Genomic DNA, 23,382 nt, shown 5'->3' on the forward strand with positions numbered 1-23,382 from the left:
TTCAAGGCTGCAGTGAGCTAGGATTGTGCCACTGCACTCCAGCCTGAACTACGACTTATGTATTAAAAACATCATTCTGGTCTTTTAAAAGGCACTATTAAAAAACAAGGATAGCTGCCAGCTCCTTTTCCACATAGAAAATTATGACATTCCATTTGGATACATTATATTTAGGTTCACAGAAAATAAAAATCAAATTCATTTATTTACAAGAATCATTCTTCTGGTTCATATTAACAACAAATTTCTTCCTTACAGTGTTTTTTTTTTTGTTTTTTCTTCCTTTTTTTGAGACAGGGTCACGTTCTGTCATCCCAACTGGAGTGCAGTGCAGTGGCAAAATCAAGGCTCGCTGCAGCTTCCATCTCCTGGGCTTCAGTGATCCTCCCACCTAAGCCTCCCAAGTAGCTGGGACTAGGACTAGGACTACAGGCACATGCCACCATGTCAGCTAATTTTTAAATTTTTTGTATAGATGGGATTTCATCATGTTGCCCAGGTTGGTTTCAAATTACTGGGCTGAATCCTTCTGCCTTGGCCTCCCAAAGTGCTGAAAAAATAGGTGTGAGCCACCGTGCCTGGCCTGTTTTTTTTTTTTTTTTTTTAAAACAGTGAAAGTGTAATACTCCTGCTGTCCTTCAACTTACAGTGCCTAGTTTTGCTTTTTAAAACTATGGTAAAATTTACCATCTTATCCCTTTTTAAGTGTAGAGTTCAGCAGTGTTAAATATATTAACACTATTGTTTACAGTGACCAGTTTTAAAGGCTTAAATTTACACTGATATTTATAAACTCTACTATAAATATATGTGTATGTACATATATAGTTATTATTTAAGTAGCATACTTTATCCAATTTTTTTGAGACAAAGTCTCGCTCTGTCGCCTAGGCTGGAGTGCAATGGTGCGATCTTAGCTCACTGCAAACCTCCACCTCCTAGGTTCAAGTGATTCTCCTGCCTCAGCCTCCTGAGTAGCTGGGATTACAAGCGCCCACCACCATGCCTGGCTAATTTTCTTATTTTTAGTAGAGACGGGGTTTCACTGTGCTGACCAGGCTGGTCTCAAACTCCTGACCTCAGGTGATCTGCCTGCCTTGGACTCCCAAAGTGCTGGGATTAGAGGCGTGTGCCACACGCCTTGCCTATTTAAGTAGTATACTTTAATTTTCTGGTAGGCTCAATGAATGATGGTAGGGTACGAGCTGGGATGATATACAGGTCTTGCTAATAAATTTGCATGAATGAGTGAAGTATCAAAAAATGAACTCAGAGCTGAAGTTTATCATTTTGTGGCTGGTTACCACAAACATAATGAGCACAAGTTCCCGTGACTGAGTTTTAAAGTACCAGATTTTTAGGTACCAGGATAACTCTTTAAACACTATTCTCTCACAAGTGAAATCAGTGGGTCAGTTCAAACTATTACGTGAGTAAAATGTAATGATATAATAGTTGGATCGTTAAAGAATATAAATATACATACAAATATACTATAGTACACAATTTTGAGATGTTAGTTTTTAAACTATTTTAATGCATGATGAAGAAAAGACCTGCGGTTTTTAAATTGGTAATATTGACAGTTCCAAATGCTTTTGGGTGAATCATCACACATTTCAGAATGCTGCTATTGCCTATCACTGGCAGTTTACACAAATGTGAGTTGATTTTTACCTCTGTGAAGAGACGGGCATCATCAGAAAGCATATTATAATCCTGTGCACATTTCTTTGCAGAATTCTGCAAAAACTTTAGGAACTCAGTAACTTCTTCGTTCACATGTTTTCTCATATCCTGATTTTTAAAAAAGTAGACATGTCTTGGGATAAAAAGTTTCATTAAAAAACAATTTTTTAATCATTGCTATAATAATTTGGACTTAATAATTAAAGTATCAAATCCAAAGCAGAAATCAAAGAAGTCAGTAAAAGTTATTACATGGTAACGATAAACTGCTATTAAAAACTCCACAAAATAGAAAAGCAAATGACTAAGACTATACAATACATGCTCAGGAATTGAGAAGCTGATTTTATAAAATGCTGTCAAAATTTTTTTTTTTAATTTACTTTTTGAGGCGGAGTCTCGCTTTGTTGCACAGGCTGGAGTGTGGTGGCACGATTTCAGCTCACTGCAACCTCCGCCTCCCGAGTAGCTGGGGCTACAGGCGCCTCCTCACCTGGCTAATTTTTTGTATTTTTAGTAGAGATGGGGTTTCGCCATGTTGGCCAGGCTGGTCTCGAGCTCCTGACCTCAGGTGATCTACCTGCCTCAGCCTCCCAAGGTGTTGGGATTACAGGCACGAGCCACCGTGCCTGGCCTCAAATTTTTTTAAAAAGACATACATCCAAATTGAAAAATGAGCAAATAATATAAACAAGCAAGTTACCAAAGAAAAAATAAAAATGGCTTATCCACATATGGAAAATGTTTATTTTCATTAGTAATCATAAATTAAATTAATGTAAAGCAAGAGATCACTTTTCCAATTTTAAATTAAAGGCAAAAAAGGTAATGTCCAATATTAGTGAAGATAGTTTTTTTCTTTTTTAAAATTTGATTTCAATTTTCTGTTACCTTATCCCTGTAGGATTAGAGAAGTCAGTTTTTTCAAAACCTGTCATACAACAGAGGTACAAACAAACTGGTTTAAACTTTTTGTAGAACAATTTACGCATGTGTAACTGCAGATCAAAGCTTTGAAAATATGCATATGTTTTGGTCTGGCAGTTTTATTTTTAAGAATTTATCTTATGGAAACTATCATCGATATGAACAAAGATTTTGCTACAAAGATGTTCAGCACAGCATCATTTATATAACTGAGAGAATTTGGAAAAGTCTTAATTGAAGTAATAATTAAGCAATAATTTAAAATTGGTATAATCTATGTAAAGTTCTACTGCTAGTACCTAAGATGAAATGGAGTAAGACATGCTAAGCAGTGGAGCAAAATGCTTGAACTATAACGGAATCAACAAAAGAATTAAAGCACCATTGCTCTGTCAAGTAATCTCCTTAAATTTTCCATTTTAAAAAAGATGAGCAGACCTAAAAACATAAATGTAAATTTAAGATAAAAATATTTCCTAATTTTTAATATTTTTTCCTGAAACTGAAGAATAGAATACATACCAAGTACTGCAAGTAGTCATTTTTATTTATTCCAACAGCTTTGGAATTTGCAGGAATCTTTGCGTATTTAACCAACAAGTCCACATAACTCCTCTGCTCTCTCTGTGAGAAACGAGAGAAACGAGGATAAGGAACTCTTGGTTTTGGAAGAAGAACCATTCCAATTGTGGTTTTAACTTTTTCCTTTGCTTGAGTTGCTGAACTAACTGCCGGCTCATTTTCTACAGAACTTGCTGAAGCATTCAAATTTTCTCCTATACGTCTGGAAAACAAAATATAATTTACAAATATGTGCTTTTCACATGAAGATTACTATCATGGAACGTCATGATTCTCAATCACTATGGAGAATACAGCGTGATTAACAGAGTAAACTCTGGATTATTATCTAACTCTGCCACCTGCATTTTGATGTTTAGCCATTTAAAGTAGATTAAGTATTCTGTGGGATAGGTTCACAATGCAAACTTACCTTCAATTACCTGATGGAGAGGAAGAGGCATACTTATTCAATTTAGAACTTTTTTCCCCATTAATAAAGAGGGGAAAATCATTCTTGCCAGTTACATATGTAGGTATTTTATGTTTACATTTTATTACAATTTGAGTTCTTAATACTTAAATTCATCACTAAGATTTATCAGTTAATATGGTGAACAAAACCTACTAAGAACACAATGTAATGGAATCACAAATTTGAGGTTAACAAAAATTCATCGAGATTTTAAATGTTCCGATTTCCTCTGCTTATCTCAAAAATTAAGAGAATTCTAACATATGCACCGTATTTTTTGAAAGCAGTAATGGTTTTGGAAGAGTTGTACAATCCTCTATCACTCTGGTACATGGCTGAGTTCATGCAAATGACTTTATGCTTTTCATGGATGCCAAGCAAAACTCCTGGCATATATTTAATGAAATGTACCAGAAGAGAAAGTAGTGAGCAGTTTCAGAACTTGTTACCATATTTGTTTATGGAATGTGTGAAGGTTGTCAGAATCACAATGGAGTCACCAATGTTTAAAAATCCTTGATATCATGGAATACTATGCAGCCATAAAAAGGAATGAGATCATGTCCTTTAGAGGGGCACAAATGGAACTGGAAGCCATTATCCTCAGCAAAGTAACACAAGAACAGAAAACCAAACACCACATGTTCTCACTTATAAGTGGGAGCTGAAAAATGAGAATGCATGGACACAAGGAAGGGAATACACATGGGCCTGTTGTGGGGTGGGGTTGGGGTAGGAGAACATTAGGAAAAATAGCTAGTGCATGCTAGGCTTAATACCTAGGTGATGGGTTGGTAAGTACAGCAAACCACTATGGCACATGTTTACCTACCTAACGAACCTGCGCATCCTGCACATGTACCCTGGAACTTAAAAAAACAAAACAAAACAACCCCCCCCCCCCCAATAATTAGAGCTAGTGAAGGCCATGAAGACAGAGTTCTCATGTTTGAATTCCTGATAACAAAATACTTCTGCAAGGGTATTTGTTCAGGAACTGCCCGTCCAACCTTGGATTGGTGTCACCTTTGTTACTATCTTTCAAAGATCAAGTATAACTATTTCAAAACAATCACATAATCCTAATTTTTTCCTTTAAAAATCTTTGTCCTCCTTTACCTCCCTGAATACGCACATAGTTTACTATGGCATACATATTCCCATTGCAATGCTTTACACCCAAATAAATTTCTTTTATTTTAGAGAGTTTCTCTGTTACTCAGATTCACAAATGCTACCCCTACTTTTAAGAAGTCACCTTATCCAAATTAAGGCATATGAACACAACTTCCTTATCTTATTCATAACCCATCTCTATTTTTGCTATTCAGTTATTATAATCTACATTTTAAATAAGAGACTTTAGAAGTGCATCAAAAACTATACTTCCTTGGCCTGTACGACTGTAATTTCCACCACAGTAACTGTTCCTATAACCTGGCTCCAAATTACACAATAATCCAGAAAGGAAGGGAAACTAATGAGAAAGATGGACATCTGCTGACTCATTCTTCATTCCTCCATTTGTTAATATTTATTAACTACCATGTGCCAGCCTATGCTAGGTACTGGAAATACAACACTAAGTACAATACCATCTCCAATCTCCAGGATGTTATAATCAAGTGCATTAGAGAAGTCAATGAAGAAGAAAGAAAAGTAGATATGTACATCAACACAATGGGACTATGGAGAACTTAGGTTTCCAAAGTGAACATACCAAGTAGGTGACTGAAGAGAATCCTAAGAACATCATGATCAGGGATTAAGGGAGAAAAAGAGAAGGAAGAGAAAATATCCATAGCAGTGGTTCTCAATCAAGGCAGTTTTAATGTCCCCAGGGCCTTCTGGAAGCCTACAGGTGTATCTGGATTGTCACAAAAGAGGGGGGATTAAAGGCATTCAGAAGGGGGGAAGACTAAATGCCTGCAATATGCACTACTATCCTGCATAACTTTCAACAGTCCCTTTCAGGCTTTTTCTTACCAGGTACAAATAACTCTAGTCTGTTATTATTTATCCTAACAGTACATTTTATTTTTCCTATGATTATTTTATGGTATGCTTTATTCTCTCTTAAATATTTTAAATGAACTTAAATAAATGAACTGTATTCATTTTAACTGATGCATCTCACTACCTCATTATATCTCATAATGCAGTAGTCTCTATGAATTTACATAAAAATAAATTATTTTACACTTATTGTTTTTAAAAATTACATCTATTAATTTCATTTTAAGCTAGTAAAGGAGGTATCTTATTTCTTATAAATATCTGTCATAAAAAGTGGGAGGGTATCAGTCTGAAACGGCTGAGAATTACTAATTTAGATCTGCATCTGGACAAAGGGTGAGTTACGTTCCATCCAAACTACTCCTGATTTGTTCTAAATTAACTTTATAATACTAGAATAAATATGTCAAAAATTCCAAAAGATGACAACAGTTTTTTAGAAAATATGTAGGTCCCCAAATAAAGAAAAAAATATTTAACACCACTCTCTCAGAGCGAACCAATGGATAAAAAACTACTCAAAGAGCTGATAAACGAATGGGAGAAGAATTTTGGAAATTAAAATTAGGATGCTTAGGTTGGCTCTGAAAATAACACAGGTAAAAAAAGACATAGCTACTAAAGTTTCTCCAATAATTGTATAAAAATAAGCATATTTTAGGTTAACAAAATGAACATTAACTGCTGATCTTGGGAGAAATGTATTACAGCAAATTGACTTCTTACTAGAAAATGTCTTGAGAGCTATTCAAACCTAACAGTATTGTGTCTGCACTCTTAACAATACTGCTACACAGCTGTCTCTCTGAATATGAGAACATGTCTGTCCTGTGCCAAAAACTGGCAAATTTAATTAAGCTGCTGCAGCAACAAGATGCTGACTCAGATATGCCAGACTAGGAATGTCAAGGAATTCTAGCAGTTTAAATTGGCTACATTCAGCAAAGAATGAAATGGTAGCACATCAAGATCATTTCCTTGTGCAGTGCTGTCAAAATCTTCATCAGGGTGTAAACCAAAAGCATCTGACAGGCTTTCTCTATCCACGTATACAGCATTATATTTTATTTTGGTTGACGGTTTTAAGTTTTGCCCCTGCATTTTGTCAACTGCCCATTCTCCTTTCTTAAACTTTCCATGGAAAACAAAAACAAAAACAGGGCAGAATCCAAAACTTTTAAGTTTCCTATACTTTAAGTACTAGTTTGGTAGCTTGTTTAAACGTCACATTTGAGAATGGTGCTTCTAATCTCCATTTCAAGTCTACTAGTATCTTCTGAGTTTGATTTATTTTCCTAAATTAAATGTGTTAAAGCTTTATATATATATATTTCTATTTAAAGCTATTTCCTGGCCGGATGCGGTGGCTCACGCCTGTAATCCCAGCACTTTGGGAGGCCGAGACGGGCGGATCACGAGGTCAGGAGATCGAGACCATCCTGGCTAACACGGTGAAACTCCGTCTCTACTAAAAATACAAAATAATTAGCCGGGCGTGGTGGCGGGCACCTGTAGTCCCAGCTACTTGGAGGCTGAGGCAGGAGAATGGCAGGAACCTGGGAGGCGGAGCTTGCAGTGAGCTGAGATCGTGCCACTGGACTCAAGCCTGGGCGACAAAGCGAGACTCCGTCTCAAAAAAAAAAAAAAAAAAAAAAAAAAAAAAAAAAAAAAAAGGCTATTTCCCCCCTTGTTTGCTTAAAATTCAGTTATGAATATCTGCAAACAGAAACTTTAATTTAAAAAAAAAGGCAATTGGCCGGGCGCGGTGGCTCAAGCCTGTAATCCCAGCACTTTGGGAGGCCGAGACGGGTGGATCACGAGGTCAGGAGATCGAAACCATCCTGGCTAACACGGTGAAACCCCGTCTCTATTAAGAAATACAAAAAACTAGCCGGGCGAGGTGGCGGGCGCCTGTAGTCCCAGCTACTCGGGAGGCTGAGGCCGGAGAATGGCGTGAACCCGGGAGGCGGAGCTTGCAGTGAGCTGAGATCCGGCCACTGCACTCCAGCCTGGGCGACAGAGCGAGACTCCGTCTCAAAAAAAAAAAAAAAAAAAAAAAAAAAAAAGGCAATTGTTTACATGATTGTTTACATTGTTTACATAACTAAAAAAGGCTATTTCTACATGAATGGCTCATGGGGCATTTTAAAATCCTTTTTTATTTTCTTGGGAGACTTTGGAAATATTCTGTAATTTTTTTTTCATGCTTCAAAGAAAAGTAACACAATATTAACTTTTTATATTATTCATTTGTAAAAACACTATTCAAGTTGTCCTTTCATTTTACAAACACTTATGGAGCACAGAGAGCAAAAGGAAAATTTTTTTTATCTTGAAATTAACAGAATAAAAGGCCTTGTTTTTCCACAAGAAAACTGTAAACAATAAAGCCTGAAATAATAATTGTAATAATTATTACAGTAATTAAGAATTATTACAGTAATTACTATAACAATGACTGCAATAATTCTTAATAAAACTTAAGGTTAGGAAAAAAGACTAGAAACATATCAATAACTTGTGTATTTTTTCTATAGTACAAGGTAAATTATACTAATAGATTATTTTGTGCTCTATAGAAATCTAAAGAAAACAAGGATATTCTAAGAAAAAAATATGTTAAGAGTTAGGTATGCCCAACTTCCAGCAAAATGCCTTTTTCCTTGTGCAAAGCCAGGCTACAACCCACACCTGGGATATGCTGAACAGAAGTGGACTTGAACCATTAAAATAAACTGGGCACACTGGCGTGTACCTATAACCCCATCTATTCAGGTGGCTGAGGCAGGAGGATCACCTGAGCCCAGGAATTTGAGTCTAGCCTGGGCAACATGGCAAGACTTTAACTCTAAAGTTAAAAATAAAATGAGAAGCAGTGGCAAGACGAAGATTAATACCAGAAATTTTTAGTGTGAAAAGAGAAAGGCTGAGACGAAAGTTTTTTGTTTTTTTGTTTTTTAATTTGAGATAAGGTCTCAAATTTTGAGATGGGGTCTTGCTCTGTTGTCCAGGAGTGCAGTGGTGTGAGCACGGCTCACTGTGGCCTTGACCTCCCAGGCTCAAGTGATCCTCCCACCTCAGTTTCCCAAGCAGCTGGGACCACATGTGCATGCCACCACACCAGCTAATTTTTAAATTATGTGTAGAGACAAAGTCTTGCTATGTTGCCCGGGCTGGTCTTGAACTCCTGGGCTCAGGTGATCCTCTTGCTCCTAGCCTCCCAAAGTGTTGTGATTATAGGCATGAGCTACTGTGCCCAGCCGAGATTATCTGTGTGTGTGTGTGTGTGTGTGTGTGTCTGTGTGTGTGTGTCTGGGAGGGGGCTGAGGGGCGGAGAGAGGGGGCGGGGAGAGAGAGAGAGAGAGAGAGAGAGAGAGAGACAGACAGACAGACAGACAGACAGACAGACAGACAAGGTCTCACTCTGTTGCCCAGGCTGGAGTGCAGTAGCATGATCCTGGCTCACTGCAGCCTTAACATCCCTGGACTCAGGTGATCCTCACACCTCAGCCTCCCCAGTAGCTGAGACTGCAGGTGCACAACCACCACACCTGGCTATTTTTTGTATTTTTGTAGAGACAGGGTCTCACCATGTTGCCCAGGCTTGTCTTGACCTCCTGGGCTTAAGTGATCCAGCTGCTCTGGCCTCCTAAAGGCTGGTATTACAGGTGTGAGCCACCTACACCTGACTTGAGATGATTCCCTTTTTTAAAGACAGACATATGTTCTCTAAATCCCAGGACAATAGAATTTATAGCAATTTTTGATCCAAATAAACAATGACTATTCTTTATTTAATTGGTAGTAAGTTTTAAGAAATTAGTTATCCTAAAAAACTGTATAAGTTGAATAACGAATAGTTTTTAAAAATATCCATAGATGTACATACATAAGGGAGTCTACTGCTTTAACTTTATATATCCAACACCAGCACAGATATTACAACTATGCACTTTGGCAAGAAGAAAGTTGCTTCTGAAACTGCCTCTTTAAAACATTTATTTTTTAAAAATTGTCTCTTTTTTTTGTAGACAGGATCTCACTCTGTTGCCCAGGCAGGAATATAGTGGCACAATCATAGCTCACTGCAGTCTCAAACTCCTGGGCTCAAGTGATCCTCGTGCCTCAGCCTCCTGAGTAAGTAGGACTATAGTTATGTGCCACTACATACAGCGAATTGTTTTTGGAGAGACAGGGTCTCAATTTGTTGCCCAGGCTGGGAGTCATCCTCCTGCCTTACCCTTTCAAAATGCTGAGATTACAGGTGTGAGCCACTGAGCCTGGACTAAAATTGTCTCTTTACTACAACTTCTGCTTGTTTTTATGTAAACTTATGCATTCATTTGATGGAATCAAAAAAGCACTTTTTTCTTTAATGCTTTTAATAGCAATCTGGCAACATCTATCAAAATAAATATATATACATACTCTCTACTGACAGGAGTTTATCCTACTTATACAAGCACATGCAAAAAGGATGCTCACATTTCTAACAGTAATGGTAACAAGCTAAATTATCAACAGAGGTCAATCTAAAAATTATATTCACCCAACAATAGAATACAATATAGCTATGGGCTGCACAGGGTGATTCATGCCTGTAATCCCAGCAAGTGGAGTAGGATGTGCAGTAAATGGAAAGTTTTTAATCCTGTTTTTAAATCCATTCTGCCAATCCATCCTTTCATTGGGGAGTTTAATTAATTTACATTTAAGTTATTGATAAGTAAGGACTATTACTATTTTATTAATTGTTTTCTGTATGTCTTACAGCTTTTTTGTTCCTCATTTCTTCCCAGTGAGCATATACAAGTCTTTAAAGAAGTCTAAGTATAAATGAGAGAAGAGGTAAGAAGGTAATTAGGAGAAAATGTGGAGTCCAGGGATTATTTAAAACAGGAAAACTTGAGCATGTTCAAATACTGATTAAGCTGGCCAGGCAGAGTGGTTCCTGGCTGTAATCCCAGCACTTTGGGAGGTCAAGGTGGAGAATTACTTGAAGCCAGGAGTTCAAGATCAGCTTGGGAAACACAGCAAGACCACGTCTCTTAAAAAAACAGAACAAAAACCAAAAAGTAATCAAGATGACTGAAAATGGGAGAGAACAAAGTTAGAGGAGTAAGAGGGGACAACGGACAGAAAAGATAACTGAGAAAGCAGGAAAAGATGGGGAGATACACTTCCTCCACTGTAAAAGGAGAAAGGAAGAAAGTAAATGTTGAGCTTCCCTGGGGGTATTTCCTAATTCCTCATTTGGTGTATTTACACATTTTTCTAGTAAACTCAATTACTTGGTTTTCGGATTCATTAACAACATCGTAGAAATAGTCGATCAAAAAGGATAGAAGAGCTACTACAGGCAAGTGAGCAGTAAGAAGTAAAAATTATCATTTAATAGTCATTAAATATCAGAGAGGAAAAAAACCTTTAGCAATTTGGCAGTATCTATCAAAATACAAAATGTACATATTGTCTGACCAAACAATTCAATTTCCGTGAGTGTATCTTATAGAAGTAACTATAAAAATTTACCAATATATTTTTAATTACAAAAAAAAAAAAAGAAAAAAGGGAACACAATGTTTTGCAACACAGGACTAGCTAAATGAATTAAAAGTACATCTGTAAGCTATATAGTGAGGTAATATGCAACCATTAAGATATGAACTAAATGTTGGGGCATGAAAAGATATTCAGACTATCACTTTAAATGATAGATAACTGCAAAACAGTTTTACAGTATATTTTTAGTATGATTCTATTTTGTATTGCATACATGTGTACGTATGTGTGCATGTGCATATGTTATAAATAGTATACTATTTAGTACTAAACAATTATTAGTATAATATTGGTACTACACTAAAACATTTATTGGTATAAATGTTTGTATACTATTATACTATATCAGTATAGCATTATAAAAATTATTGGGACACTTTAGCATAGTATTATAAAATACTATAAAACTGTTTTGCAGTTCATGTGTGGAGAAAGGACTGAAGGTCTGAAAAGAAATATCAAAGTGTTAAAAGTTGTTTTATTTTAAACATTTCTATAATTTGAATATTTCTATAATTCAAACATTTCTATAATTTGAATGTATTAGAGATACACATAAAACTTCAACTATCGGAAAAACAACAATCAAATATGGAAATAAATAACCAAATAAATATATTACCTGTTGGATAAAACACATAGTTCTTTTAAACTTGGAGCCATGGAATGATCTTTATAATTTTCTCGAGAGAAAAATGTCTTAAGGCCATTTTTTGGGGAAATATCCCTGTGAAACAAAGTAATTTACTTACATTGGACAATTCAAAATCTCATGCTAAGACACATAATGGCACAATTGTAACTTATAATTTCATACTTTCTTACCCCCCATCCCCAGACAATCTCTCCTTACTATGTTTAATTTCATATATCAGATCCGTGGGCTTAGAATTGTTACTTCTTGATAGCTTTAAACCCAGGCCCATTATGAAATTCTCCAGCTCCAATAATCAGCCCTGCATTTTCTTCAGTACATAATTAAATAAATGTCACAGAGACTGAAGAGTTAAAGATAGAAAAGACTGAAGTATAATCAAGGGTCTGTCAAAGGCTGGCCTCACTTCTGGCTCTAGGACATAACATTAAGATATTGGTTGCTGAAAAGAAAATACTTCTCAACTTATTTTTGTTTCATGCACTACTGTGCTGAGCCAAAAGACACTATGAAGACTACATATCCTACCTATTTTGTTTACTTTGGCAAATGGAATCAATGGTTTGCTAAAACCACCTCAAAGGTGATATGATTTTTCATAATACCATAACTAATTTAGAGACGAACATATATTCAATGCTTTCCATATAGTTAGGCATCCAAAAATGCTGTTTGAATGAAGGAATTAAAAATTTGAAAACACTGAATCCATTAATCTAGGGAGGACAAAGGTCAGTAAAATTCTGTGGAAAAGGATAATTCCAAGGGCTACAACATTGTGCAAAGGTTCTAAACTACAACTGGTTCCACAACGCCAGCGGTATATAAGATCATCTGTGCTACATCTGAACGCATACTTCATAGCACTGGCAAGGAATGCAAATGGGCATACTTCTTACCTAATCAAACTTCTGGGTGTCCTAGTGCCCAAATAGGAAATTCTAGCATATTTGCTCCATACTCTTCTTTTAACTGTTCTTAAAGGCATTTATCCAAAAAACCATACTAAGGTATTAATGGTAAAATTAGAATGTTTTATTTGCTATGTACCACTATAGTTTCTTATTACCTTGTTGTGGTATTGTATCTGTGACATCTCAATAAATTCTTAAGTTTCTGCACATCATATAAAAACAAAGTCAAGGGCCTCAGGGATTGTGAGCTCCCTGGGGACGGGAGTATTGCTAGCAGTAAACAAATACTTATTGAACATACTGACTTAATATTCTGAGTCAGGTACTATTTTAATACTCTTTGTAACCGTTTATAACATTTGATCCTTCTTGGCTGGCTCAGTAAATGTGTGTTAAAATGAACTAAATCAGCACATGTATTAGCTAGATGTCTACAAAACCACTATAATATTTAACCAGGCTATTTGCAAAGTTCTCATTCACTTCTAAAACACAGTCTATGCATTCATATTATCATTTGATATAGATTTCAATATAACAGAAAGCATGTCTATTCTTTTTTTTTTTGAGACGGAGTCTCGCTCTGTCGCCCAGGCTGGAGTAAGCATGTCTATTCTTAAAGAGGGTCTTTTTTATTACTTGCATGGAAATGGGCAAGGTTCTTGGACACAAGAATATTCCAGAATCTCTCCTTCTGGAGACCAGCAATAAATACCTGAGAGAGACCTTCAGGAGACCAGCAATAAATACCTGAGGGAATTATACCTAAAAAGAATTTGAGTGCTGAATTGTTGTTCCAATATAGGAATGGAAGTGTAGTCAGCCATAACTCTAGCGTTCAGTATTTGAGGATGAGGATAACGTAAATTCGGAAACCTTAAACTTGTATCTTCTGTTTCCTCCAAATCTCTCTATGCCAGGAATCTATTTTCTTATGTCAACCATCAGCCCCACTACACTCCTCTTCAGTGGATTACAAAGTAGCTACAACTCACCAATTCAGTCCTGGTTCACTTATGACCATCTTGGAGCTCATCTTTCTAGATTTCTGCTTCACTCTAGCTCACAGTTCACAGCTGCCTGGCTGCGAAGGCTCCAACAGAGGCAGGATCCCTCCAGAACTTACTCAGCTGAGGAAAAACAAAAGGCCAAGATCAAAAGCAAGCGATTGGCTAGGCTAGCTGCTGTTAGGTGAGGAAAAATCTCTCCCTAAATATCTACCCTCAACCGACTGTGGCACCTAAAACAGAATACAGCAGACCCAAGGTTCTCTGTGGCAAAGCAGCAATGACCATACAGGACGAGCCTTCTTCTATTTAATCTACGCCGGGAGTGTTACTCTTAGGACACCCACTATGGAAATAAGAGCTGAAACAGAATGGTGTTCTCATTGCTTACATACTAGGCCACTTGATGGCATGGAACTGGAAGTCAACTCCGTTTTCCATTCCTTTACTGCCAAAATAAATCTTGCTTTTGTTTCCCCGACCATGCTTTGTTTTGGGGCAGATTCTGGCAGGCACCGCATGACAAAAGCTACCTCGACATCAGGAATCTTAGGCCTTTCAGAGAACCTCACATTTGAGGAGACTGAGGTCAACTCAAGTGATATTTCACAAGATCACTTACAGACATCATCAGGACTAGAAATCAGGCTTGATGTCTTCATGTTCAGTATTTCTCCTGTGATCCCAGGCAGACTGATAAAGTGACATACGAGAACCTAGTCAAATTTAGGAGTCGGTCTCTCGGCACCGGACGGGCCCGACCGGCTCCCACTTAATCTACCTCTCACACTTCCACCCAGAGTGGAGCCGGGGGGAAGAGTCGATGAAGGCAAAAGAAACGGCTGAGGGAAAGGGGACACAAGGAGAGGGGAAACAAGTTCCAGAAAGGCAGGTAAAAGTGCAAGCAAAGCAGGGGTAGGAGCCGCGCAGAGCCAGGAGCAAAGGGTCCTGGCCCGGCCGCCATGTTCCCTCCTCCCGCCCCTGCATGAGGACGCCCGCTGGCCCAGCAGCGCCCTCCCGTCCGCGTCTCGGCTGCAACACAGCCTTTCCGCCCACCTCATGGTCCGCGGCGGCTCTTGCCCAGGCCGCAGCCACACACCACACACGCTCCACCCCACTCCTCACATTGTCGCGCGCGCCCGGGAAAGACCATATTTAAAGGATGTGGACGCGCCGACTCGGCTCTGCGTGATGACGTCACCAGCGACATAGTGGGCGGGGCCTTGCGTCCGGACTGCAGCTCACCTTCTTCACTCCCGCCACGCGCGCTCCGTGTGGTTCTGGCAGCGAAGGGCGAGACTGGGCTCCCCAGGCGGAAGTGGTTGGAGGCTGCATGTTTTCCTAGAAAGTCCTCGACCTTCATCGGGGAGAGGAGGGGAGTGATAAATTGGAAGGAGGACATGCGACAAGTGCAGTACTGGAAAGACCCAAACATACTTGGTTGTGACCTCAGGCAAGTTTCCTGACTTCCCTAACCCAAACTCCTCATATGTAAAATGGAGATGAAATTGTTACTGCTGCTTCATACGGTTTTTTGGAAAGGATTAAATGAAACAAAGGATGAAGCTGTGCTCTGCACAGTACCTGGCTCATAGTAGGGCCTCATTAAGTACTCCTTCACCTCTGCTCCACTCCCCGTCCAGTTTTAGCTGTCAGTTTCCACCAGAGACCATTCTGGTTCAAACACTAGTTTTGTTCTCATTCATTACGGAAAGATTTATTGACCATAAACAGTAATTTTGTTTGGTGCTGGGTACACATGGACTAAGACTGAATACTGATTTTTCCAGTGCTTTGGATCTCTGGCAATCTAAGACATTTACATTAAGTACAATAGAAAGTAATAAGCTACATAAGAAAGGTGTATAGAAAAAATTGAGGTTAGAGGGAGAGGAATAGCTAGTGTGAGGGGCAAAACGCAGCTTTGAATAGTATTGAGTACTTACATGTCAGTTACTGCACTGGGCATCTGCCATGTGGGCTCATTTGAAGAATGTGGGTATGTGGAATGAAGAGGGCATTCTAGACAGACCAGCACAAGTGTCAAAAGACAAAAATTTGACACATCTAAAGATCTCAATTGGCCTTATTGCGATTCTAGAATCAGGCAACACTTCATTCCATAAAATGGAATGAATGCCCCAATGAGTGGAACAGAGGAGGTTGGCTTTACGGACAGAAAAAAGGGCTGTAGAAAGCAGAAACAAAGAACAAAAAGCAGATTGGTCATTTCAAAGTTACTTTCCTGGTAAGGTGGAGACAGAACAACAGAAAGATAACTGATAGGTTAACATCAGGTCACTTCAAGTTACTCTTTGCCGTAAGGACTAAAACAGAGGAAATTCATTATCTTGCTGATTGAAGATTGAAACTGGCCTGTTATCCATCTCCTGATTTCTTGGAGGGCCAGATAACTCATTTTCGGTGTGGTGACCGTGAGTGATTCCATTTTTATTTTAGTCTGGTCTGTTGGGGTCTCGTACAGAAGTTCAAAACAATGGCCTCCTATAATTTTGTTTAATACAAGGAACTGCATAAACCTACTGCATAAACAAAATGTGTGCTATTAGGGAAGCATGTTCTACATTTTATTTTAAGACAGAGTCACCCAGACTGGAGTGCAGTGGTGCAATCTCAGCTCACTACAACCTCTGCCTCCCAGGTTCAAGCGATTCTCCTGCGTCAGTCTCCCTAGTAGCTGAGACTACAAGTGTACGCCACCACACTTTGCTAATTTTTGTGTTTTTTTAGTAGAGGTGGGGTTTCACCATGTTGGCCAGGGTGGTCTTGAACTCCTGACCTCAAGTGATCTGCCCCCTTCGCCTCTCTTAAGTGCTGGGATTACAGGTGTGAGCCACTACACCTGGCTGACATTTTAGAATGATTTAGAATATTGTTAGAAATTATGTTAATGTAAAAAATATGCTACAGGAAACCATAGGTAGTTTATTTTGCCTGGAATGCAAGTTTTCTGAAGAGTAGTAGAGAAAAAGGGGTTGGAGAAACTGGTTGAAGCTAGAACACATAAGACCTTATAAGCCAGACGAAGGAAGTTTGACTTTATTGTATAAGAAATAAAATGCTAGGAAACAAACAACAAAAAAGCTTACTTAATGGCACGATCAGAACTGGCTGCCTGTGCTTCAGGAAAGTTCACCTGGCAACCTATGGAATTCATTGAAGGGAGGAGGCCAGTTAGGAGACAGTGTTTGTGAATGCTTAAAAAAATTAACCAATGCCTGGCACTGTGCACATAGCATTTCTTTTTTTCTTTTTTTTTTCTGAGACGGAGTCTCCCTCTGTCGCCCAGGCTGGAGTGTAGTGGCACGATCTCAGCTCACTACAACCTGTGCCTCTCAGATTCAAGTGATTCTCCTGCCTCAGCCTCCTGAGTAGCTGGGATAACAGGTACGCGCCACCAAGCCCGGCTAATTTTAGTATTTTTAGTAGAGACAGGGTTTTACCGTGTTGGTTAAGATGGTCTCGAACTCCTGATCTCGTTATCCGCCCACCTCGGCCTCCCAAAGTGCTGGGATTACAGGCGTGAGCCGCCGCCGCGCCTGACCACAGATAGTATTTCTTTTTTTTTTTTTTTTTTTTTTTTGAGACGGAGTCTTGCTCTGTCACCCAGGCTGGAGTGCAGTGGCCGGATCTCAGCTCACTGCAAGCTCCACCTCCCGGGTTTACACCATTCTCCTGCCTCAGCCTCCCGAGTAGCTGGGACTACAGGCGCCCACCACCTCGCCTGGCTAGTTTTTTGTATTTTTTAGTAGAGACGGGGTTTCACCGTGTTAGCCAGGATGGTCTCGATCTCCTGACCTCGTGATCCGCCCATCTCGGCCTCCCAAAGTGCTGGGATTACAGGCTTGAGCCACCGCGCCCGGCCAGATAGTATTTCTTATTAGGTAGGTGATGTGGATGGCTTGTGTAGGACGAAGGCAGTGTCAAAGTTCATGTGTTGGGTACCTTCTCACAAAGCATGCAGTCAGGGAGAATTGGGGACGCCTGGCCTGGCCCGAAGGAACTGCTCTAATGGTTCAAGAGCTCACGCTCCTGGGAGGTACCTGCCCATGGTAGTGTGATATGGTAGCATCACCATACAGCTCTGTGTTGAGATTTCAGATCATCACCAAACAGTATGCTCTGAACTGGTATATCTGAGTTTCAGTGGTTGCAAGATGGCACACAGAATCAGAATTTTTAGAACCAGAACATGAGTTGGAGATTATCTAGTCCAACCCTCTCGTTTTCCTTACAAGGAAATGGGCTCGTTTCAAGATTGTCAAGTGACTTTTCCAACATCACATGATCAGTGATAAAACTGGTACTAAAACTTAGGTCTCATAATTCTTGCCAACATGTGCATTGTGCGTCTTCCCAAAATTCATATGTTATATGAATATGTATATATATAAATTCATATGTCATATTATAGGAGCCTAATGGCCTCCTATAATTTTTGTTTACTACAAGGAATCCTAATGGTATTTGGAGGTGGTATCTTTAGGAGGTAAGTAGGTTTAGATTAAGATACAAGGGTGCAGTCCCAATGATGGAGTTCACAGCCCTTGTCAGAAGAAGAGAAACCACAGCTCACTCTCTCCACCGAGTGAAGACACAGCAAAAAGGTAGCCATCTGCAAGCCAGAAACAGAGTTCTCACTAGAAACCAAATTGGCTGGCAGCTGGATCTGGACTTCCAAGCCTCCAGAACTGTGAGAAAATAAATATCTGTTGTTTAAGCCTCCCAGGCTATGGAATTGTCATAGCAGCCCCAGCGGAGTAACATACAATACAATATGCATCCTTTCTTGTCTGTTGTGTAAACCACAAGAAGCTTAGTGGCAAGAACATGGACTTTTGGATTCCAGTAGATACGTATCTCAGGTTTGCATCTCAGTTTTTCTGTCTACTGGCAGTGTGATCCTAGGCATGTTGTGTGTCCTCTGAGTCTCAGTTTCTTCCTCTGAATAATGGAGGCAGTGATACCTCACCTACAGAATTGTTGTGAGGACTAGAATATATTAAAAGTGCATTGCAAAGAGTAAATGTTGAGTAAATACTAGCTATTACTATATAATTTTTCTGAAAGAAAAATCAAAGATGAACAAAACACAGTGGAGGTGGCACTGTACAGAGACTTATAATGCACAGAAGAAATGGTGGGCCGGGCGCGGTGCCTCAAGCCTATAATCCCAGCACTTTGGGAGGCTGAGGTGGGCGGATCACCTGAGGTTGGGAGTTCAAGACCAGCCTGACCAACATGGAGAAACCCTGTCTGTACTAAAAATACAAAATTAGCCTGATGTGGTGGCGCAGGCCTGTAATCCCAGATACTTGGGAGGCTGAGGCAGGAGAATCACTTGAACCTGGGAGGCGTAGGTTGCACTTAGCCAAGATCATGCCATTGCACTCCAGCCTGGGCAACAAGAGCGAAATCAATCTCAAAAAAAGGGAAAAAAAAAAAAAAAAAAAGGAAATGATATACTTATATATAGAAGATTCTTCTTTTTTTTTTTTTTTTTTTTTTTTTTTTTGAGACGGAGTCTCGCTCTGTCACCCAGGCTGGAGTGCGGTGGCCGGATTCCATGGGACCACAAATGAGTAAGAAATTCATTCTGATGGAGACAATTTAGAGATTACTTCAGAGTTTAATTTACTTTGGGTCTTGAAGGATGAATAGAGTTCACTGGGTAGCAAAGGGGCTGTGGGTTTTAAGGTGTGAAAAAAAAAGCACAGAAGTGTGAACAGCTCCACATGTTCTGGGGAAGAGGAAAAGAAGGTGTGGGGAAAAAAAAGCACAGAAGTGTGAACAGCTCCACATATTCTGGGGAAGAGGAAAAACTGTTGCATCGCTGTGTTGGGGAAATGAAGGTTGTTGGACCGGAAATGGTGAAGCAGACTAGACAGGGTCTTCATTGCCATGCTAGAGATTTTGTACTTTATTTTCTGCATTATGGGGAATCTGTGTGTGTATATGTTTATGTGTGTTTTAAATAGCTTGAGTTATAAGCTACATATCACAAAATTCATTCATTTTAGTTGTACCATTAGGTGACTTTTAGTAAATGTATGAAGTTTCGCAACCATCAACATGATAAAGTTTTGGAACATTTCCATTAACCCCCAAATCCTGTGTGCCCATTTGTAATCAGTGCCTCTTTCCAGCCCCAGGCAACTATTAATCTACTTTGTCTCTATAGGTTTGCCATTTCTGGACATTTCATTTAATGAAATCATACAATATGTTGTCTTTTGTGTCTGCATTCTTAGCGTAATGTTTTAAGGATCATCCATGTTGTAGCATGTATCAGTATTTATTCCTTTCTGTTGCTCAGTAGCAGCTCATTTATGGATATGCCCATTTTTTTTTATCCATTCAACATTTGATGAACATTTAGATGGTTTCCACTTTTTGGCTTTTCTGAATAATGTTGCTGAGGGCAACATTTATGTGAACATTTTATGTGTACAAGTCTTTGTGTGAACTTTGCATTTTTATTTCCCTTGAGTAGATAATCAGGAGTGGAATTGTTGTATGGTAAATTTATGTTTAACTTTTTTTTCTATGTTGCTGAGGCTGGTTTCAAACTCCTGGCCTCAGGTGATCCTCCCCTCGGCCTCCCAAAGTGCTAAGATTACAGGTGTGAGCCACCAGGCCCAGCCTATGTTTAACTTTTCAGAAAACTGTCAGATTGTTTCCCACAGCAATTGCACCATTTTATTCTGTGGATTTTTAAGCAGAAGAAAGATGTCGTTTTCAATTTCTGGTAAACTGGGGAACAAACAAACCCAGAAGTTGAATGAGAAGCCAATTTAATTTTGAAAGAGTTTATAAGAGTATGTACTTGTTTGAGTTTATAAAATGTTTAATTGGACCAGAATTTGACAAAGAACTCTGAAAACTGCAAACATTGACTAAGTGAAGTTATCATAGTTGTTACTAGGTGTTCATTTCTTCTTGGGGACCAAATCAAGATAGATAAATGTGCAAGATCATTTTTTTTTTTTTTAAATCAGTAATAAGTCATTTTTCTACCCCTCAGCTAATGAGCTTCCTTTGCTTGATATGGGGTAAACTTGGCCTTGGAATAGTTTACAGCTTGGTAACTGCTTCACTCAGGGAATTGCCTCATGAATTTACAATCATCCATAAGGTATTTTCAAAATGAAAATCCAGATATAGCCCTCTAGCAAGAAGGTTTCAATTTGGTAATTGATTCAGAAACTTTTGGGGAAAATACTGTTGCTAACTGCAGTTTGTTAAGTCAGGCCTTTCAGCAATAAATGGCATTTCAAGTGGGGAGGGAATCATCATTAATGCCGAAAACCAGCAAAATACTCTGGCCCAGGATATGCTGTGTAAGAACAGAATGGCTAAAGTGTTTGATTTTTTTCTACTCAGAAGATAATATTTTCTAAAATATATTTAGATACGTTCTGTATTATGTGGCCCCTGGGCTGAAAAAAATCCCAGAAATCATTGTTCACTTGAAAGATAGTCTTTTAAAGCATGTAAGTGTCCTACAGAGACAGTTGATAACAGAGATAATTCCAAGTTGAATAATTTAAAAATTGTGTTTGTCTTTAGAATGCAGTGTGTGTTTTATCAGAGGGGTGGAGAGAGAATGGTAGAAGGGGTAGGTATGGGGCTTGTTAGGAAGTCATTATAATAGATTTTAGGCAAGGCTAATACTAATTTTTGTTCTTCAAGCAAAGAACCATTGATAGATGATGTAGTTTCTTCCCCACAAAAGGGAAGTTATACTGGAATTAAAAATATTGTTTGAGAAGTCTATCAAGTAGGTAAATAACAAATGGATTACTGATAGATGACTATATTATACTGGAGTTGACATTTTCCCCTCCCAAGGAGAAAAAAATCTAGAATCAAATTAAGTTCAGAAAGACTGGTTTCTCTCTTTCCAACATGAGAGATAAATGACATTAGAAAGAAACCAGGAGTTTTCTTCAGCTCACAACTGGTGGCACAGTGAAAGGAGAGGGCTCCTGTTAATCTCCTAGAGTGAGGCTTCTGCCACCGTTGGGAGTCCAGCCTTGCTTCAAAAGCTGGGAGTGGGGAGTAGAAGCAGTAGGGGAGCCATCACTGTGATTCTGATGGAATCCAGGGGGGTTCTCTTGAGCAAACATTCCCTTCTCACTATCAAGTTCCGGAAATACCTTAAGCATGGAAATATCTTTTTTTCTTCCTGTCTCTGATGACTTATATGACATTAGTAACCTGTTTTGGACCATGGTTTTGAACACCACTGGGCCCTATCTTCAGTTTCTTCTTCAAAAGGGAAAGCCAAGGTGCTTAGTTGCATCTCAGCATAGCAGCAGCTATCTTCCCTACCAACATGCATGTGACTCGGTGTTTTCACAGGCCTGTTAGGAGAAGCTGAGGCCTCTGCACCTGCCCATTTGGTACAAATGCACATTAGATGTGAAGTCCGCTTTTGAGGGGCTAGACTTGCCCCTTGCTTCCTCTTGCCTCATGAAGAAAACTTTAGTAGTAACAGTGGCAACTAAGACATTCTTACCGACCAGACTATGGTTATTACTTTTGCTTTCTTTCCTAGACTTTATTAATAACCTGACACTTGTTGTCTTTCTGCTTTTCCTGTGAGATCATCAGAAACAGAATTTTAAGAAGTCTGTTCTATATTCCCATTTAAGTACCCTTTTTGAAACTGAGCAAGCTAATCCAGGATAAAGAGGTGGCTGTAAATCATTTTTAGCAAAAGGAGTTTAGGCATGAGTTTGGGCAGAGATCTAGAGGTGACAGATTTCATATTTTAAACTCTGTTTTCATTAACTCAATTTCTGCACACAGTAAAGTGTAGTGTTTATAATTATGTAGAATTTGATGGGCTACAAAGGTTTCACAAGCATAATATTTCATTCTGTTTTTGCTTAAACACAAAAGCAGGATCAGGGATTGTTTACTACTTGCAGCAACTTTGGGGAATAATTCAGATATTTATTGAATGCTACTGAGTGTAGGGGATGCTTAGGCATTATGATATGTGGAGGAAAATGCCAGCTCAGTTGCCTTTATTTTGACTTCAGAGTATTTTATAATTTGAATGTCCTTGATATTACTTTGAAAGTAATTGATGACGAGGTTTTTGCACCGTTAAAATGGTGTAATACTTAGCTGATGCTAAATTTATGGTTCACCCCTAAGTAATTTACTCAAAAGAAGGGGTGGGAGTGGGGCAATGACACTGCAGGTAGTCAGAGACTCTAATAATAAAGTCTTTGGCAACATTTTTGCAATTCAATTTTAATGATTTCTAAAGCAACGATGACAAAATATACTATGCATTCAGGATTTCTCTCCTGCACTCAGGGAAGATAGGACTGATCAGTCATGTCACCCTTTTCCTTTGAGATAAGCAACTTCAGAATTCTCAATTCTGCGTTTCCAAGAGTGACTGTCGATCAGTGGGTGTTATCTCACATGTTAATACTTCTTTCTTTGCCTTCTCTGATCAAAAGCGTTGCTTGATCCTTTTCAACATATTTTCCCTGCAAAATGGCAGCAAATAATTTTTATTTATTTATTTTTTTG

General features: G+C 38.8%; 1 protein-coding gene and 1 long non-coding RNA gene across 15 annotated transcripts in view; one reads left to right on the plus strand and one right to left on the minus strand.

Moving 5' to 3' along the window:
* The window catches only part of ICE2 (interactor of little elongation complex ELL subunit 2), a 57,015-nt gene extending 42,029 nt beyond the window's left edge, over positions 1 to 14,986 (minus strand). Inside the window, exons 1-6 of one of the 14 annotated variants that reach the window (XM_077939513.1) lie at positions 14,932 to 14,986; positions 14,429 to 14,499; positions 13,795 to 13,929; positions 11,853 to 11,957; positions 3,139 to 3,240; positions 1,678 to 1,797 (exon numbers count right to left, since the gene is read on the minus strand). In XM_077939513.1, coding sequence (XP_077795639.1) covers positions 1,678 to 1,797; positions 3,139 to 3,240; positions 11,853 to 11,870 — 240 coding nt within the window. In that variant the 5' untranslated portion in view covers positions 11,871 to 11,957; positions 13,795 to 13,929; positions 14,429 to 14,499; positions 14,932 to 14,986. Of the gene's footprint in view, positions 1 to 1,677; positions 1,823 to 3,138; positions 3,401 to 11,852; positions 11,958 to 13,794; positions 13,930 to 14,428; positions 14,500 to 14,862 lie in introns of all 14 variants that reach the window. The other 13 variants (XM_077939517.1, XM_077939510.1, XM_015142366.3 and 10 more) reach the window with 13 other exon arrangements.
* Positions 14,987 to 14,989: 3 nt separating this feature from the next.
* The window catches only part of LOC144329909 (uncharacterized), a 113,446-nt gene continuing 105,053 nt past the window's right edge, over positions 14,990 to 23,382 (plus strand). Inside the window, exon 1 of the long non-coding RNA XR_013395645.1 lies at positions 14,990 to 15,259. This is a non-coding gene — a long non-coding RNA (uncharacterized LOC144329909). The remainder of the gene's footprint in view (positions 15,260 to 23,382) is intronic.

This window comes from Macaca mulatta, chromosome 7, assembly GCF_049350105.2.
Source record: "Macaca mulatta isolate MMU2019108-1 chromosome 7, T2T-MMU8v2.0, whole genome shotgun sequence".
NCBI lineage: Eukaryota > Metazoa > Chordata > Mammalia > Primates > Cercopithecidae > Macaca > Macaca mulatta.